The 12,074-nt window shown below is 45.6% G+C and overlaps 1 protein-coding gene across 6 annotated transcripts in view; it reads right to left on the minus strand.

Annotated features, from left to right (window-relative positions):
- Positions 1-1,695: 1,695 nt before the first annotated feature.
- Positions 1,696-12,074, minus strand: part of EVA1A (eva-1 homolog A, regulator of programmed cell death) — a 213,145-nt gene continuing 202,766 nt past the window's right edge. For 3 of the 6 annotated variants that reach the window (XM_069805659.1, XM_069805664.1, XM_069805661.1), the window contains 2 exons: positions 11,099-11,269; positions 1,696-3,164 (listed from right to left, as the gene is read on the minus strand). In XM_069805659.1, the coding sequence (XP_069661760.1) occupies positions 2,794-3,164; positions 11,099-11,269 (542 nt within the window). In that variant the 3' untranslated portion in view covers positions 1,696-2,793. Of the gene's footprint in view, positions 3,165-11,098; positions 11,273-12,074 lie in introns of all 6 variants that reach the window. The other 3 variants (XM_069805658.1, XM_069805662.1, XM_069805660.1) reach the window with 1 other exon arrangement.

A 12,074-nucleotide genomic window follows, 5' to 3' on the forward strand; every position in this document is an offset into this window, starting at 1 on the left:
ATGGTAGCTCAAAGGATTGTATTTTTTCTTTTTCTTTAATCAAAGCCTTTTTAGAAATGCATGGCCCTGAGACAAAAGGAGCTAGAAGGTACCTAAAAGTATTGCATGTGCTGTGAAGACAGTGAGTCTACTTTTGTTACATCTTCTTACCTAGGGCAAGGCTGAGCTGGGCTTGTCTGTTCAACTCTGAAAAGCAACGTGAGCAACCTGCTCCTTTGTATTGCAAGCTTCGGCTGGAAGATTTACAACAGTACCAGCAATGCTAAGGGAGCATTGTTCATCCATTTGTAACTTGGGTTCAGTTGTGATTTACATTTGAAGCAGATATTTTAATCCCTCAGTTGCATATGAGATACACTCAGACTTACTGCACTTGCTCTTTCCTCTGGTCAAAAAAATTCATTTGGGAAAATCATATGCATAAATCCATTCATTTATAGCATTTTTAAAATCAGTTTTGCAAGCTATGTCCCAGGACACAACACTCTAAATCTGAAAATTTGCTGTCCCTTAATCACCAGGGTTGAGGGACTGTATCTTGTTATAGGGGAAAACACACGGCCAACAAAACTGATCCCGCTGACCTCATTCTGTCATTTCCCTCCTCAACACCCTCAGCAGAGCGCATTCGACATTCCAGCTAAAGCAGAGCATCTGGCGATGCATCCAGGGCTTGGGACCTGCCTCCTGCTTTATTTCAAAATATCAGCTGCAAAATTACATCCCAGGTCAATACTGAGTCTTTCCAGTTGAACCTTCATGGGACCAGGACCAGGAATCACCCTGCGGTACTAGTATTGCCTTCGCAGGCGAAGCCACCTCTCTTTAGCCAGCCTTATCTCTAACGTTGCCAGTACCACCAGTTGCAGTTACTCAACTTTGCTCTCACCCTGCAAAAGCCAAGTTGTCGGCACTTCAGATGCAGCTTTCCTCACCCAGAGAAGGAGCCCCACCGTGACTACAAAGAGTGCCAAGAAGGCCCTTGGTGTCGGGGTCTGTCCCACCATGCAGCTGTTTGGCCCAGCACATGAACCCTTGCAATCCCACTCTAACATCCCCAGTCATCTTGTGGGCAGGTCCACCCATCTTCATCTCTCTTCAAGGCTAGGAAAAAGCTCTGGGCATTCAGAGCTTTTGGTCATTATCTGCTTTGCTGGCATTTTGTGAACTCTTAAGTCATAAGCATGCCCAAGAGGAGCACATCCCAAAGCCCTGCAGGCTGCAGCAGCGCCATACAGACTTGAAAAACACCAAGTTTTATGACTGAAGTGATGTGAACCTGAGAGTGAGTAGGTGGTGATATCCCACTGAACCCTCCATGGGACAACTGAAGGAGCACTAAAATATACTTCAACTTTTTTCCACGTATTTTTTCATTCATTTAACATTTGCTTCTGGCCCAGGTACAACTTGGGTCTGGGGGACAGACTCAAAGCATCATGAAATCACTGGGACTCTTGCCCTTGGTGCAGGTAGGCTTTGGGATGGCCCCGTGAGGACCAACACATTGCTCAGCTGCTCCTGCCCATGTGCGACACAGAAGTAGACCAATGGGCTGCAGCCTAAGGACAAAGTGCCTCCAGCTTCCTGCAGGCAGAAGTTGCCAGCCTTGATTGCTTGCAGAGGTGTGCTAGTCTTCCAAAGCATCTCCCTTGAGCAACACCTATGCCAAAAGTGAGGATGCAAATTCAAAAGTATTGAAGCAAGCCAGAGTTTATTTAGCATTTATTACCCATTCTGTTGTCATACGTGGCTTCTTCTGTCTCCATTTTCCTCTGGTAAACATATACCTTTTATTTTTTTTATTTTTTTAATAAAATATATAAAACATTGTGCATTGCTATCCATAGGAAAAATGTAGTTTAACAACAACAAAAAAGAATAAGGCACATTCCTGTGCAGCATCTTCAAATATATATATATATATATATTTAAAACAAAACAAAAAGAAAACCCTTTTCAACCTCTTTGAGGTTGTTAACTTCTCACCAGTCACTGACACATCTCTTATATTACCATAATTTCACTGTTGGAGGTGGGTTGCGTTGTGTTTGGCAGGGGCCAGCAGGGAGAACAGACTCAAAAAAATAATAGGATTTTATCCCTGAGGTGTCAGTAAAAAAAAAAAAAAATGTTCCCATTGAAAAGGAAGATGAAAAGACAGCCATAAATAACTGAATACACTATGGCAAACATCCAAGCACCGAGATGATTTCACGATGGAAGAATCCCCCTCCCCCCCATCCCCCAGTTCTTAACAAGTCATATTTGCCGTTGGGTTTTAATTAGGTTAATCTCGTGGCTTCTGAAGTCACAAGACAATCGGTCAGGATGCACCTCCCCCTCCCTTCCCAAATCATCTTTCCAGATTTGTCGTTTTGTTCACGATTCTCCCACAGTCCTCAGGAAAGGGAAACCAAAAAACCTTAAATGAACACGGAAACCTGGACAACTTCTTTCTCCAGCCAAGAGAGGAGCACTCGTACCGCAGCACGCCAAACTCCATGTCGCAACATGGGAGGACTGTTATTGTCACCTTCCTGCCTGCTACTAAGAAATGAAGTTGGCAACCGCCGCTGTTGAAACCAGAAAGTGTCCGTGAAGAAGGGCGATAGCAATATGTCAGGGAGAAGGAGACGGGGAAAGCTTTATTGCTGTCCATCCACACTGCTCCAGGTAGCACGCCTGGAAGGAAAAGGGGAGACACCCACATAATATTCCTTCCCTCCCTCTCCTCTATCATGTGTGGAGAAGCCCCGGGGTGCAGGGCAGGACGGTTGGACTCCCCATCGCTTAGTAGTAGCGGTTGAGGCTCCTGGTCCCTGGGATGTCCGGCTGGCCATTCATCCAGATCTCCCGGATGATGCGCTCCCGCTCCTCCAGCCGCTGAGCTCGCTCCAGCTCCTCCGCCGAAGTGAAGACGTTCATGTTCAAAGTCCTCTCGAACCTGCGGTGCCTGCGGGCTGACAGGTCCGAAGTGGTGTCCGAATCGTCATCGCTGTCGCTGCTGTCGCTATCGCTCTCCCGCTCCCGAGGAGGCTTTTTGGCGGAGGAGCGTTTGCAGTCAGTTCGGCAGGACACCCTTAGCACCAGGGCCAGCAGGGTCAAGACGAGTCCGATACACACTCCGGAGACAAAATACAGAGCGGCCCGCTCGGGGTTTTCTGAAACGGGAAAGGAAATTATTGTCAAGAACAACCCTTAAAAGAACAAAACACACGCAGCTCCTCTGTGCGCATACCAACCATGGTCTCTGGAGGGGCACAATTTCTAATGGCTGCTTTACTTCCATGCACTCCTTCGCCTTCTCCCCCCAGGGAAATCAGGAAGGGGAATTTAAGCGGTGCATTTGCTGCCAAGGCATTTGCTCGCATGCAGAACGTGGGTTCACTGCAGCCGTGTCTCGGAGTTGTCTGGAAGGAGGAGGAGCAGCCTGCAGAATTAAATGCTAATTCCCGTGGCTGCATGAGCGGGGTTGACACCAGGGTGCTGCACACCCAGCAGCAGCTAAGTGCATCTTGCTGTCGCATCCATTATCATCCCACCAGGAATAAAGATGGTTACAAAGCTTTATATGCTCTCTGTGCTGTGGCCCGGCTGAAATGGGAAGCCTCGCAGTATGGAAAATGCATACTATTTATTCATAGGTTTCATTTGCTTATCTAAGGCAAGTGTGCTGGCTTTCCGCCCAGACCACCAAACTGTATACTTGTGCTACGCAAGCATAGCTGGAGTCAGTGCACTAACAGGATGAATCTTGCATAGCCACATTTCAGAGGTGATACAACAAGACTCCAAAGTATCCACAATGCCTTTTAAACTAGGTCGTCTTGTTTATTTACCACCTTGGGTTTTTTTTTTTTGGTTCATGGGACTACTTAGAAGCATAATTATGATAAATGTTGTTACTGCAATTCCCCCAGGCTGAATCATCTCAGTTTATAGGTACGCTGAATGGGTGAAGGTGAACCAAGCAGAAGTGTCAAGGCCAGCTCTACTCTGCTGTGTCTGTTGGGAGTCCTGAGTTCAAGGACGGAGTCACTTCCTCAAGTGAGTCTTATTCCCTTGAATTCAGTGATGGAGCTGTAACAGTTCCCACCAGCTGAGAGCCTGACATTCGGCCCCAAAAGATCTCTGTAACTAAAAGGCTCTGCTCTACCTTCACTTCCCCCCACTGTGCTTTTAGAAACTGCCCTCTCCAGCTGATTCCTTAAAACAAAGTTTGCAGAAGATGAACGGGAAAGCATTTGGAGATATTCAAAACCCAACAGGACAAGACCCTGCTCTAACTTCAAAGCTGAATCTAAATTTGAAGTTAGCCATGTTCTGAGTAGGGGGTTGGAGCAAGTGACCCCTGGAGACCCCTTCCAGCCTAAATTATTCCCTGATTCTGTGGTAAGAGCCCAAACATTGACGTGTGCACAGTTCAAGGCAATGCATAGTTCAATGCCTGGAGGTGCTCATGGAACAGTTATAGGGACAAAACACCTTTGTGCTCTTCACTTCTCTCCTGCTAAACAAATCTCAAAGATGACTGACAAGCCAAGGCAGAGGAAGATGTCATGGTAGCCTGAAATCCAGCTAATAATAAAACAGGAGGCTGTTGCTAGAGTGGTTGGTGTGGATGGCACAGGGGAAAAAAACACACTGACTACAAAAACGGAGAAGACGACTGCAGCAGATGCATTCAACAAGTCCAAAAAAAGAGGAGAGAAATGCAGCAGTAGCTGGAAAGTCAAGTGAGACCAAAGCCAGAGGTTTTAAGCTAAGACATTTTGACAAAAGTGAGACAGCAAAAATCCAAAGGTAAAAGAGAAGATACCAGGGCAGACATGAAGGATGTGCCAATGGCTCTTGTAGCAGTCTGGCTGAGTGAAGGCCTGGCTCCGATGAAGTTAGTGGCAATTCTGAACTCAAGTGACAGAACTCAAATTAGAACTGCAGTCCTGCTCGTGTAGTAGCAAAGCTGCTGCCCATCTGGTACTGTGTGAACGGTAAAGAGGTGGCCTAAATTCCAGAGATTTGAAAACCCTGGGAAAAGTGGAATCCCACCCTGACATGGCTTCTCCATGTGCAATATAACTCAGGACAGTAACTGCAAAGCTTTCTTTGCAAGTAGCCCTAAGGAGGACACACAGAGTGTGGGAAGAACAAACGAGCAGGACTGATCTGTTCATCCTGGAAGACGCTTGGTCCATTCTGCCTCCGCTCCGCCTGGCTGACGGGATGCCAGGCACACTTTCCTCAGCACCACGTTCCTGCACACACATGGGCTTGATTTGGTTGCATTAGTTCCACTGTTCGCTCTTTTAAAGCAACTCATTAAAAAAACATAGATTGGAGCCTGAGACGCAGACACATGTGGTTTCTCTTCCCCCATTTTTGTCCACGTCCTGCTTTTTCTTTCTCCTCCACACTCTTTTTTCCATGCTACTGTATCAGCTCATGAGCAAGCTGCACCTCAATTGCTACCTAAGCAACCATTTTTCATCCCCTGCTTGTGCTTGTATGTATAGCCCTTCATGCAGTGCAATGGCTGTAATTGAATCTTTGGGCTCCAGTGGCATTTATGAGCTCCTGCAGCTACTCTGTCAACATCTGAGACACTGTCTGGACTTCCTCACTGAGCTGTAACCCTACTTTCAACTGCAGTCTTGGCATTTATCTTGTGTACAATCCACTCGCACAGCAACATCTCTTTTTTGCACAGCAGAAAGAGCAACTTAAGCTAAAAAACATGGGCTCTGCTTTTTCTCAGTTGAAGTAGCCAAATCAGCAATAGCCTAGATTTGGGGGTTTGACAGTTGATTTTGAGAGCCTCCCCCATTGCGTGTTCTATTTGCAAAGTCTAAAAAGGGGCATTCTCTTCAGCAAATGGATACTCAGCATCTTCCAAAAACTTGACAGTGGTTCAGATTCATCATGCCAACACTGAAGCTCCTCAAAACACTCATTATACTTGAAAAAAACTCTTTAAAAGTGTATGGACATCAGTAGCAGGAGTTAACATAATTTTGATACGCATTTGTGTGTGTGTGTACACCTGCTAAGACATGGATTTTGACCGGTGTAACTTTTTCTTCCACTGCTGTGGATGACAGCTCAGAGCTATGTTTTTCTCCTAAACTCCTCGCAGGACCCAGTTGCTGTCAATCTCTGTAGCTGGGGTTACCTTTCCCCTTCCTGGTATTTCTCTTTGTGGACTGAAAGCATTGATGAAAATGTCACTGATTCAAGCCTGAATTTAATCCATGCAGACAAAAGATATATGCTCTTTATTACCCTCTATACAAAAGCCACCATTTTCTAGGCGCTCAAACTGCCCAAAAATTAGAAACACATTTTATTGTGTTTTTCCAACCAAACCAGCAGCAATTACGGAGCCTGTTTCCTGAGGGCTAACAATCTGCTGGGAGCATCAGCCCAGACTGCCATTAATTCCCCAGGAAATGCCCCAGGCCAAGGTTGTTATTGCTATTATAATAAATTGTTTCAATAAATAAAAACCAATCTAGGCATTAACGCTGCTGGCTTCCTGTGATGGCTTCATGCATTCAGAAACCTCAGTGGGGAGGAAAATTTCAGAGGCCCCCAGTAAAAGCTTCAGCATTAAGCATGGCCAGACAAACAGTAGGAGCAATACCTTCTAGGGAATTTACAGTTAGCCCCACAGGCTGCCGAAATCCCCTGGTAGAACAGAGGAAGCTCTCCAGGAGCCCCTTATTAATAAGGCTCAGGCCAAGCAGTCTAAAAGTTGGAATGATCTCCCCTGGGTTGTTTTTTGGAAGCCCCTTGTTAATAACTTGGCAGCAAAGCTTTGCTTGTGAAAGAAGAATAAAACACAGCCTGAATGCAACAACAAAACTGGAATAAGTCCCTTGTCCAAAGGGAGGCATTGGAAGTGCTCTGATACAATTTGAACGTGTAATATTTATATAACCATGAGGGACAGTTCTGGTCTTGCTGGTAGACTGTGACTGCAAAGACAGTTCCAGCTGTCACAGAGACTGGTGAAGTCTTTCCAAACACTCAGACAGGTTTTGGAACAGGTCCATGACAAATAACAGGTCTGAGGTTTGCAGGCAAAGATTGCATATAATTAAAAACCTAATTTTATAAAGAAAATTAGCTTTCGAATTAAGGGCATCCCTAAGTATTTTGCAGGACCATGACTTACTTGCTTGATCAGCTGATAAATCCACTCGTTATTGACATTGTTCACTCTTTCTCCTTGCTTCTGAAGAAATGTTGGGTTTAAGGTTCTGGAAGCTGGGATAAGGCTAACACCTAACTGGCTTTGATACTCATAACCATGATGATAGCTGCAAACAGATTTGACGGTGAAAACCAACAATCCTGCAAGGAGGTTTGCTTCCTGCTGTGCTGTGATTTTTCATTCCCTGGTTGTCAATAGGAACATTCCCAACTTTTATACGGGAACATCAGTCAAAAAGATCATGGAAGTGAGCACAGAGGCTTTCGCTGATATTGGCACTTCTCCCCTCTGTGCACTGCAAGACTGTGCCTGTGTGAGTGACCGAGCCTGCAGACTTCACCTGCAGCCGCCCACCCAAACCTGCCATTTTGTGCCGAAAATATGAACGCCATCGAGCTCAGAGGGGACCCCACCGATTTGTGGGTGCTCTCCTCAGGCTAAGAGACACCCCACTGCCAGGAGGCAGGAAAAGTAGTAGAGTGGATCGTCCTTTTGAGCACGCACTTTACCCATAAAATACCAAGTGCCTGTAGCTTCTTTTTCCTAGAGTGGGTCTGAGGATATACACTACCCTCTGCCCCAAGAGAAAAAACATCTTTATGTGTTGCCCCTGCCTATTTACAATTTTCTCCTGCAAAGTCCTGTTTTGAGCTGACTCATCAGCACAGGGAAGCCCTGAATACAGCACTTTCAGTCTGCAGAGCTTACCTGAGGGACGTTTTTAGTGTTATGAAACAGAACAGTTCTTGCACTAATGTTTTCCTTTGGCACGGAGGCTGTGGTCAGGAGCAGCGGGAAGATGTGTAAACCATCACCAGCCCTCCACGGCCACCCGATACCCTGCCTTTACTGAGCCACTATAATGGCTCCTCTATGGACATCAACAGCTGCTGTGGCTTAAGCCGCCTTCAAGGCCCCAAACTCAGGCGAGCACAAAAATTTCCAAATGTTCTGCTGCTCAAAATCTGCAATATGAAGGGGTGTCGCTTTGCAGTGCTCTAGTTTTATGCAGATGATATTTGTGCCCTGTGACACAGCTTGTCTTTGAACTCATAATCTAAAACCTCTCCGTATTCACGTATAACAAAATAATCATGCCAAATCCATCTTCTCTGCTAAAAGCAGAGGCCTAAATTACATGCAGCAGATAAAGATGGTTTAGGGCATCTGCTGTTTCAATCCATGGGGCAGCCATCAATTATTTTTGTAATAAATAACAAACTGGACATATATATCATTGAGACTAAAACTCATCTAACAGCCATGGTTAGGTGCACTGAAAAACATGAGCAACAAACTCCTGAACTCATCACTGGAAACCAAAGTCATAAGGTCTGTTTTACCTATTTGACATCCAGTGGATGTGAACACATCACAAGGAGACCACATCATGAGAGGGCAAGCAAACCCCACAGTAACAAGACAGTTAAAGCCGTCCTTATTTATTATTTGTGCTGCAGTAAAATCTAGAGGCTCCTGCCAAGACTGACACCTTGTGAAGGGGATGAATTGAGGCCTTGTGCCCTACAAAACCAACGCAGGGCCAAAGAGTTCCGTTGTGGTAAATGGAAGCAAAGTCCATGGGGCATCATCATCAGCCCTGAATCCTAGTCCCAACTGTCCCCAACCATAAATCCTACAACCTTCTGCTGCTCATTACTGTTCAGATGGGGAAAATAATGTTAACAGCATTTTATTTTACAGTAAGGTTGGGAATGCAGGCATTTTCATGTTAAAAAAATGGGCAGCTGTAGGTAAGAGGGGGAAGAAGTGTAACAGACAGGAGATTCATTTAAAGTTTGCTTTTTCTAAGCTTTTGTTAGAGAAGCCCACGCAAGAAAAAATATATCCTACTCAGCTATCTTTTGTGAAGAACACTACTAATTCCACTTAAGCTGACTGCTTCTTAAAGGTGTCACAAAAATACGGATCCTGATTCCACTATTGGATGTGTAGAATGGCAGAACTTTGGGCTCACCTTTCATGGTCCTTTTAGAAGGACCCTCCGCTAAATGTGCAGAAACACTCTTACTAATCTACTTAGTGATTCCAAAATGCAAAGCCCAAGTTAGTTGTTTCACACATCAAAAGAAGCACGGCTAGCAGGTTGAGGGAGGTGATTGTCCTCCTCTACTCTGTTCACCTGAGACCCCACCTGGAGTACTGCATCCAGCTTTGGGGTCCCCAGCAAAAGACAGACATGGACCTGTTGCAGCGGGTCCAGAGGAGGGCCGTGAGAATGGTCAGAGGGCTGGAACACCTCTCCTATGAAGACAGGCTGAGAGAGTTGGGGTTGTTCAACCTGGAGAAGAGAAGGCTCCAGAGAAACCTTATTGCGGCCTTTCAGTACTTAAAGGAGGCTTATAAGAAAGAGTGGGACAAACTTTTTAGCAGGGCCTGTTGCAATAGGACAAGGGTTAATGGTTTTAAACTGAAAGAGGGTAGATTTAGACTAGATATAAGGAAGACATTTTTTACGATGAGGGTGGTGATACACTGGCACAGGTTGCCCAGAGAGGTGGTAGATGCCCCATGCCTGCAAACATCCAAATCAGGTTGGATGGGACTCTGAGCAACCTGATCTAGTCAAAGATGTTCCTGCCCATGGCAGGGGGGTTGGACTAGATGACCTTTAAATGTCCCTTCCAACCCAAACTATTCTATGATTCTATGAAATCCAAATACTTGTCTGTAGCAGCATGGTGGTATCTCAGCAACAGCAAGAGCACATGCGTTGTTAGTGTTTAATGAATTAGCAAGACTGAATGGCACACAGACATGAAAAACTAGTGCCCAGATATTGGAGTTTTAGTTATATAGACCTCAGTGCTCCAGAATAGCATAATTGCATTACAGTGGTGCTAGCAGACTGGCTGCAGTACACAGAATTATTAACTGCATATAATAAAAGAGCAACACATTAATATTACTAGCAAGGTAATATTGTTTGGCAATAAGCATTGCAAGGTAATAAGCATACAAACCTTTCACTAAACAGAAGGAGAACACCCATACAAAAAAAGTGACCACAAACAGTATGTCCTGCCTCGGGAGGCTAGTTACACAGAAACCAAAGCCCTCCTTCTGGGGAAAACAGCAGATATTGGCCTAAAATATGCTGAATTAGTGCATCCGATGCTATTCAGCCAGTTCTCCTCCTGTCTTGGGGCTAGGTCCTCCAACTCTGTAGGCAACCCCTACTGATGACAAGGTACCTCATGCAGTTGTGGGATGGGAAATATTTGCACTATACCACCTGCCTCTGCTGTACTTTTTGCTATCAATGGTATTGACCCCAAGCACTCAGTAGGGTACACAATCTTCATTTCAACTTTTAAAGTGAATCTTATTAGAAGACTGCTCCTCTGCTACTTGAAAGATGCATGTGGGTGAAAGATAAACTGTGATCCAGGGAAACCTTACTCTAAACTAGATTTAAATACACAATTAAGCAGACTCTCAAGTTACTTCATCTTCACACTTCTACTGAAGATAAGCCAAATTCTCTCAAGCAGGGTAATGATCTGAGTGCTGCTTATTTTCCAAATTACAGGACAACAAGCTTGCCTCCCTAATGAGCCAGGCTTTGATCTCCAGGAAAATGGAGCATTAGAAATAATACCACATGTAAGGTTACATTGTATTTAACTTCAGGTGAGAGCAAATCCAGAGGAAAGCAGAGCACAATAAACCCTGTTATATACTGTCTGCTAGAGCTGCCCTCGTCAGGTCTTTCAAGGGAGAATTTGCTGAGAGACGAATGAAAAACATAAATGGTTCAAAGAGGCAGATTTAGCCCTAGGTGACTGTGAAATGTAGGCTCAACTGAGGGTCCGCAAAGAGCCTGTGAGAGCCCAGAGAAATGGCAGCCGCAAAACCTACCTGTGATAAAGGCGTACGCTGCTAGGATGTTGCTGAGCAGTGCCATCTCTGTGCTAACGCCCACGGGCTCCATGCTGCTGTTGAGCGCCGGCGGTTGTGTCTCATCCACGGGAAGCGAGAAGGGGGTGTTGTCTAGAGGGTAGAACGTGGCCGATCTCCCTTTCTTCTTCTCTGCTTTGAAACAGAAAGGGAATGAGGAACGAGGGAATGAGGAACGAGGCACGTGCCCCAGCCCGACCCTGCCCTATCCCCACCAGGTCGGCATCTGCGTTCAGAAATCTGGAGCCACTCGACAGCAAGCCACCCAAATTTGCCCCTTTTTGGGGGGCAACTCAACCTTCTCAGGTAGCTTCGGCCGAGCACATACCCTGTCTGCATCCAGGCAGCATCTTCTCTCCCCGTCTCCTGCTCTTTCATGTCACCACTTAGACACACCCACCTACGCTACAGCAAATATATAACCAGGTTTCTTTTCTCTTATGTAAATCAAAGGAGCCTTTATCAACAGTGGGTTCAGCTAAGCTTGTAATAAGGACTGGAAAGCACAGACAGAGCCGGCAACCCTCTGCTGGTGTTGCGCCGTAGTGATCCATCCACACCTGGCAAACAGACGTGCTTTCTCTCCAGCCTTCGTGGGGAAGGGCAGACCTGAGTTTACAACTTCCTTCAGAAGCCCACTCGTATTGTGTTTCACCCAGACACCATTTCCCCTTTGGAGAGGTGAGTGAACATGGGTTAATGATTTGATTTTATTTGTTGAAGACCGGAGCTAAGGAGGCAGCTAATTCCAGGAGGCTCAAAGAGACCCTTTCAGAGCTTATCAGCTCGCTGCTGAGTGCTCCCTGCACCTTGATCTGCAGACAGACACCCCCACTAGTCACAAAACACTAATTGTTTTAAACACCTGAAAAAGTCAGTGCACAAGATCCAGCTCCATCATCCACGTGATTGTGATTGTTTAACTGTAGCTATTACA

Source organism: Haliaeetus albicilla, chromosome 18, assembly GCF_947461875.1.
Source record: "Haliaeetus albicilla chromosome 18, bHalAlb1.1, whole genome shotgun sequence".
Lineage (NCBI taxonomy): Eukaryota > Metazoa > Chordata > Aves > Accipitriformes > Accipitridae > Haliaeetus > Haliaeetus albicilla.